The 6,760-nt window shown below is 53.4% G+C and overlaps 1 protein-coding gene across 1 annotated transcript in view; it reads right to left on the bottom strand.

Annotated features, from left to right (window-relative positions):
- Positions 1-3,851: 3,851 nt before the first annotated feature.
- LOC111554268 (mucin-2-like) overlaps positions 3,852-6,760 on the bottom strand; it is a 10,783-nt gene continuing 7,874 nt past the window's right edge. Inside the window, exons 2-4 of the mRNA XM_026457007.1 lie at positions 6,184-6,594; positions 4,126-4,286; positions 3,852-3,990 (exon numbers count right to left, since the gene is read on the bottom strand). Coding sequence (XP_026312792.1) covers positions 3,943-3,990; positions 4,126-4,286; positions 6,184-6,594 — 620 coding nt within the window. The 3' untranslated portion in view covers positions 3,852-3,942. The remainder of the gene's footprint in view (positions 3,991-4,125; positions 4,287-6,183; positions 6,595-6,760) is intronic.

Raw genomic sequence — 6,760 nt, 5'->3', positions numbered from 1 at the left:
CCAGACCCCTGGGAGCCCAGGTACGGCCCTGTGGGACATCCCCTAGCCTAGACAGGAGCTCATCCCACACTCTCTGCACCCTCCCTTCAATCCCAACGACATTAAATCAAGGCGGCATGGACCACACCACAGGCACCAGCGTGAGGAACCCACCCGGACCTTGCAGCGATCCCTATCCAGGGACAGCAGCCAGGTACCCAAAGCCCCTCCCCACACCCCTCCAGGTTCAACAGCCTGGGTGGGGGCATCAGGACTGGCGGAACAAGGTCTCCCGGCCCCAGACCCATGGGAGACACATTCAGCTCCCAGAGCGGCTCTGTTGGTTTCAGGGGAATTACAAGACCCCAGTCCCTCTCCTGAGACCCCCTCAAGCTCACATAAGCTTGCTCCACGAGGCCCGGGCAGGTCTGGCACTCACCACCACTGCGTAGTCCCATGACCTCCCGGAGAGTGAGGGAAGGAGAAGAGAACCTGACCTGGCCAAGAGGGAGGTCCAGGGCTCCCCCAACACCCACTCAGCGGAGCCCCTTAACTGTCTGGCCAAAATAACCCACACACTTTCCTTGGGTGAGGCTCCCAGTGGGTGGAGGGCAGAGTGTCCAAGAGGGCCTGATGGGGCAAGAGAGAGTGGCCAAGGGGGTGACCGGGTGTGGAGGGGGAGGGGTGGGGGAGGGCAGAGGAAGGAGGCGGGAAAGGAGGGAAGGGAGGCATAGGAGTGAGGAGGCTGGGTGAGAGGTGTTAAGTTTATTTATTTATTTTTATTTATTTATTTCTTTGAGACAAAGTCTCACTCTGTCACCCAGGCTGGAATGCGGTGGCATGATCTTGGCTGACTGCAAGCTGTGCCTCCCAGGTTCATGCGATTCTCCTGCCTCAGCCTCCTGAGTAGCTGAGATTACAGGTGCCTACCACCACACCCAGTTAATTTTTTTTTTTTTTTTTTTAGTAGAGATGGGGTTTCACCATGTTGGTCAGGCTGGTCTCGAACTCCTGACCTTGTGATCTACCCGTCTCAGCCTCCCAAAGTGCTAGGATTACAGGTGTGAGCCACCGCGCCCCGCCTGAGAGGTGTTAAGTTTAATTGTTCATGTGTTTGCATATGATGGCAGGGTGCGCAAAGGAAGACAGTGGTAGGGGACCAGCAGCCCTGGGAATGGGGGGATTTTATCAGCTTAGGGTCTAGTATATGTGCTTCCAAGCAGAGCCCATGGGGTGTAGCCTAGGGAGCTTGGGGGCTCCAGGAAAGCTGCCCACTGCACTGTGCCGCCCAAGGCAGACCAAAGACCCTCTCTGGTTGGCCCCCTATCCACAAACTGTTGGGGCTACAGATGCAGCTAGAAATGGGGCCTCCAGGAGGGTGACGGGTGGGGTGGGAGGTGGGAGGGGCTGTGGCCAGGGGAAAGGGGCTGATGTGTGGGACTGTTGGCCTCCAGAGCTGCTGTGAGTCAATGTTTCCGCAGCATCGCCAGCTGCTCAGGAGGCCCCAACAGCGTCTCCCCTCCAAAGATATCAAAGCATGACCCAGCCTCAAGCCAGCGTTTGCCCCTCTGTGCTGGGTGACCTTGACCCCGTGGCCTCTCTGAATGTCCATTTCGGGGGCAGCTCCAGGCTGGAGTCGGGGAGACGGCTTGGGGGCACCTCCCAGGACAAGGCACACAACTGACACCCAGCACCGAGCCTCCATGTCCCCCTTCTGATAAAAAAGTCTGGACAGGGGGTGGGCACAGTGGCTCACGCCTATAATCCCAACATTTTGGGAGACTGAGATGGGTGAATCACTTGAGGCCAGGAGTTCAAGACCATATTACCATATTAGCCTGGCTAATATGGTAAAAATACAAAAATTAACTGGGCATGGTGGCGCATACCTGTAGTCCCAGCTACTCAGGAGGCTGAGGCACAAGAATGGCTTGGGACCAGGCGCTGTGGCTCATGCCTGTAATCCCAGCACTTTGGGAGGCCAAGGCGGGTGGGTCACCTGAGGTCTGGAGTTTGAGAACAGCCTGACCAACATGGTAAAACCCCGTCTCTACTAAAAATACAAAAAATTAGCTGGGCGTGGTGGCAGGCACCTGCAATCCCAGCTACTTGGGAGGCTGAGGCAGGAGAATCGTTTGAACCCGGGAGGCAGAGGTTGCAGTGAGCCGAAATCGCGCCACTACACTCCAGCATGGGCAACAAGAGCAAAAGTCCGTCTCATAAAAGAAAAGAAAAAAGAATGGCTTGAACCCAGGAGTCAGAGGCTGCAGTGAGCCAAGATTGCACTACTGCACTCCAGCCTAGGTGACAGAGGGAGACTATCTCAAAAAAGAAAAAAAGAAGCCGGGCGCGGTGGCTCACACCTGTAATCCCAGCACTTTGGGAGGCAAAGGCAGGTGGATCACGAGGTCAGGAGATCAAGACTATCCTGGCTAACACGGTGAAACCCCGTCTCTACTAAAAATACAAAAAAATTAGCCGGGCGTGGTGGCGGGTGCCTGTAGTCCCAGCTACTCGGGAGGCTGAGGCAGGAGAATGACGTGAACCTGGGAGGCAGCGGAGCTTGCAGTGAGCTGAGATCGCGGCACTGTACTCCAGCCTTGGGGAGACAGCGAGACTCCATCTCAAAAAAAAAAAAAAAAAAAAGAAAAAAAGAGAAAGAGATGAGGTTCTGCCACGTTGCCCCATCTGGTCTCAAACTACCAAGGTCAAGCAATTCGCCCACCTCAGCTTCTCAAAGTACTGAGATTACAGTGGTAAGCCACCATGCCCAGCCCCCAAGTTTTGTTTGTTTTGAGACAGAGTCTCACTCTGTCGCCTCGACTGGAGTTCAGTGGTGCAATCTCGGCTCACCACAACCTCTGCCTCCCAGGCTCAAGCAATTCTCCTGCCTCATCCTCCCTAGTAGCTGGGATTACAGGCGCCCACCACCACACCAGCCACTTTTTGTATTTTTAGTAAAGATGGGGTTTCACCATGTTGGCCAGGCTGGTCTTGAACTCCTGACCTCAAATGATCCACCTACCTTGGCCTTCCAAAGTACTAGGATTACAAGCATAAGCCACCACGCCCGGCCCCAAATTTTTTTTTTTTTTTTTTTTAATTAGCCAGGCATACTGTCCCCCTGTAGTCCCAGCTACTCAGGAGGTTGAGGCAGGAGGATCACTTGAGCCTGGGAGGTTGAGGCTGCAGTGAGCCGAGATTGCACCATTGCACTCCAGCCTGGGCAACAGAGCAAGATCCTATCTCAAAGAAAAAAAAAAGTTACATCCTCAAAGAGGCCTCCCTACCTTCTCAGCAAACCTGGACAACTCTTGTGGTTTGGCCACTGCAGCCCTTGTGGTTTGGCCACAGTCTCAGTCTGTGACTCCATGGCCTTCCGTGCCACCTGCAAAGATCTCATGTGATCTCCTGATTCTTTTTCTTTTTATTTTTTCAGATGGAGTCTTGCTCTGTTGCCCAGGCTGGAGTACAGTGGGGTGATCGCGGCTCACTGCAACCTCTGCCTCCTGGGTTGAAGCAATTCTCTGCCTAGCCTCCTGAGTAGCTGAGATTACAGGCACCCGCCACCATGCTCAGCTAATTTTTGTATTTTTAGTAGAGACAGAGTTTCGCCATGTTAGCCCGGCTGGTCTCAAACTCCTAAGGTCAGGACATCTGCCCACCTCAGCCTCCCAAAGTGCTGGGATACAGGTGTGAACCACCACGCCCAGCCAAGTGATCTCCTGATTCTTATCTGTCCCCGCCTTGAGTCTGTGGCTCCCCTGAGAGTAAAGACATGGTCCCCACTGTGACTCCAGCACAGAGCCCAGCACATAGTAGGTGCTCAGCTAATGTTTGTCACACAAATCCATAACTCAGGAGGCCTTGGATGAATGGTAGGGGGTTTATTTCCTCAGGTTCTGCTCCTCCCCAGGCACCCCAGCCTCATCCACGTCCGCATCTCTGTTGGTTCCTCAGGGCTCACTCCTGGAGGTGGTGGGCAAAGGACAATCTGTCATTTGTGGATCCCTGAGGAAGGAACACACAGGGAGGCATTCAGACACCAATGGGCTCTGCAGCCCAGGCTGGTCCTGCTTGGAAGGGTGGCTCCCCCAACCCTGCCTTGGCCCCAGGGCTGAGCCCCCAGCCAAGCCCCTACCTTACCATGGACACCTCATCCAGTTTCTCAAACGTGGACTCATCCCGGTGACAGAACCTCACAGCCATGACCACAGACCCGATGAGCAAAAGAGACACCAGCAAACACACGACCACCACCACAGCCGGGTTCCTGTGTAACTCAGGGGGCCCAGTGTCACCTGGAGCTGTGGGAAGGAGCTCAGAGTCAGCCCTGGGCCCTATTGCCCCCAAGCCTAAGACACCCACCAGGGCCCAGAGCCTTTTAAAATCTGTTCTCAGGAAGCTGAACTCTGTTCCCTCTCCAGTTGAGGCTGCCACTTTTTTTTTTTTTTTTTTTTTTTGAGCCAGAGTCTCTCTCTGTCACCCAAGCTGGAGTGCAGTGGCCAGATCTCAACTCACTGCAAGCTCCGCCTCCCGGGTTCACGCCATTCTCCTGCCTCAGCCTCCCGAGTAGCTGGGACTACAGGTGCCCGCCACCTCGCCCGGCTAGCTTTTTGTATTTTTTAGTAGAGACGGGGTTTCACTGTGTTAGCCAGGATGGTCTCGATCTCCTGACCTTGTGATCCGCCCGCCTCGGCCTCCCAAAGTGCTGGGATTACAGGCTTGAGCCACCACGCCCAGCGAGGCTGCCACATTTTAATCATTTATTTTAGAGACAGGGTCTTACTCTGTCACCCAGGTTGGAGTGCAGTAGTGTGATCACAGCTCACTGCAGCCTCGATCTCCTGGGCTCAAGCGGTACTCCCACCTCAGCCTCCCGAGTAGCAAGAATTACAGGCATGCACCACCATGCATGACCAATTTTTTTTTTTTTAATTGAGATAGGGTCTTGCTCTGTCACACAGGCTGGAGTGCAGTGGCGTTATCTCAGCGTACTGCAACCTCCATCTCCCAGGATCTAGTGAACCTCCTACCTCAGCCTCCCAGGAGCTGAGACTACAAGTATGTGCCACCACACACAGCTAATTTTTGTATATTTAGTAGAGATGAGGTTTTGCCATGTTGCCCAGGCTGGTCTTGAACTCATTGACTCAGGTGATCCATCCGCCGCGGCCTCCCAAAGTGCTGGGATTACACGTGTGAGCCACTGAGCCCAGCCTAATTTTTAAATTTTATTTAATTAATTAATTAATTTATTTATTTATTTTTGAGACGGAGTTTGTTTGTTTTGTTTTTTCCCTCCAAGACGGAGTCTTGCTCTGTCTCCCAGGATGGAGTGCAGTGGTGCAATGTCGGCTTACTCCAACCTCCATCTCCTGGGTTCAAACAATTTTCCTGCCTCAGCCTCCCAAGTAGCCTGGATTACAGGCACTCGCCACCATGCCTGGCTAATTTTTGTATTTTCAGTAGAAATGGGGTTTCACCATGTTGGCCAGGCTGGTCTTGAAATCCTGACCTCAGGTGATCTGCCCGCCTTGGTCTCCCAAAGTGCTGGATTACAGATGTGAGCCACCATGCCAAGCCATTTATTTGTTTGTTTGTTTGTTTGTTTATTGAGACGGAGTCTCACTCTGCAGCCCAGGCTAGAGTGCAGTGGTGCGATTTCAGCTCACTGCAACCTCTGCCGCCTGAATTCAAGCGATTCTCCTGCCTCAACCTCCCAAGTAGCTGAGATTACAGGCGTCTGCCACTGCGCCTGGCTAATTTTTGTAGTTTTAGTAGAGACGGGGTGTCACCAAGCCAGGCTGGTCTTGAACTCTTGACCTCGTGATATACCTCCCTTGGCCTCCCAAAATGTTGGGATTATGGGCGTAAGCCACCGCGCCCGGCCATTTTTAGATTTTTTTGTAGAGACAAAGTCCTGCTATTTTGCTCAGGCCCAAATACGTAATGTATAACCTGTCTCCCCACCACAGCAAGTATCAGTTTCTCTCTTTGTCCATCGCTGCGTGCCCAGCCCCGACATACACTAGGCACTTAATAAATGCGCACAGCATGAAGGGCTTTAGACAATGGAGCAGAGACAGCAAGCCCTTCCTAGAGCATTCTCGGAGCTGTACCTCTCCCTAGTGGTCAGTTCTGAAACTGCAGTCTGTTACTCCCGCCACCTCCCTGCAAACACCCAAATCTCTTAATACTTACCTGGGCCAGGGGGCTCCAAGGTCTGGTCAGTGGCGGTCAAGGGCTCCGTTCCGGGGCTGTGGGAAGTGGGGCTCCAGTGCGGGATCAGGGATTCGGAACTGGGGAGGGTGGAATGGGAAGAGGGGGTGAGCTCTGCATTGGGGGAACCAGAACTAGGGTGCATGGTTGTCTCTGGTTGTGGGGACGAGGGAATCATCCTTGACTCTGTGGAGTTGGGGCTAGGCTGCATGGTAGGGGTTGCCCCTGAACTTGAGGGGCTGAAGTGGGTCATGGAGCCTGTCTCCACACTCAGGGGGCTGGAGTAGGTTTTGGGGGGTTCCCCTGAACTGAGGGTGTTGTGGGTGAAGGGAGAAGAAATCAGAGAGGTGAGAGATGATGTCTCCATACTGTTGTACTCTGAGGTCGTAATACCTGAAAAGAAAAACATCATTGGAAGCTGGGCTCGGTGGCTCACGCCTGTAATTCCAGCACTTTAAGACGTCAAGGTGAGAGCATCACTTGAACCCAGGAATTAGAGACCAGCCTGCGCAGCATAGTGAGTCTCTCTCTCTCTCTCTCACTCTCTTTTTTTTTTTTT

Source organism: Piliocolobus tephrosceles, chromosome 21 (genome assembly GCF_002776525.5).
Source record: "Piliocolobus tephrosceles isolate RC106 chromosome 21, ASM277652v3, whole genome shotgun sequence".
NCBI lineage: Eukaryota > Metazoa > Chordata > Mammalia > Primates > Cercopithecidae > Piliocolobus > Piliocolobus tephrosceles.
The sequence above is the reverse complement of the archived record's forward strand: the minus strand, read 5'-3'. Positions and strand labels throughout refer to the sequence as shown.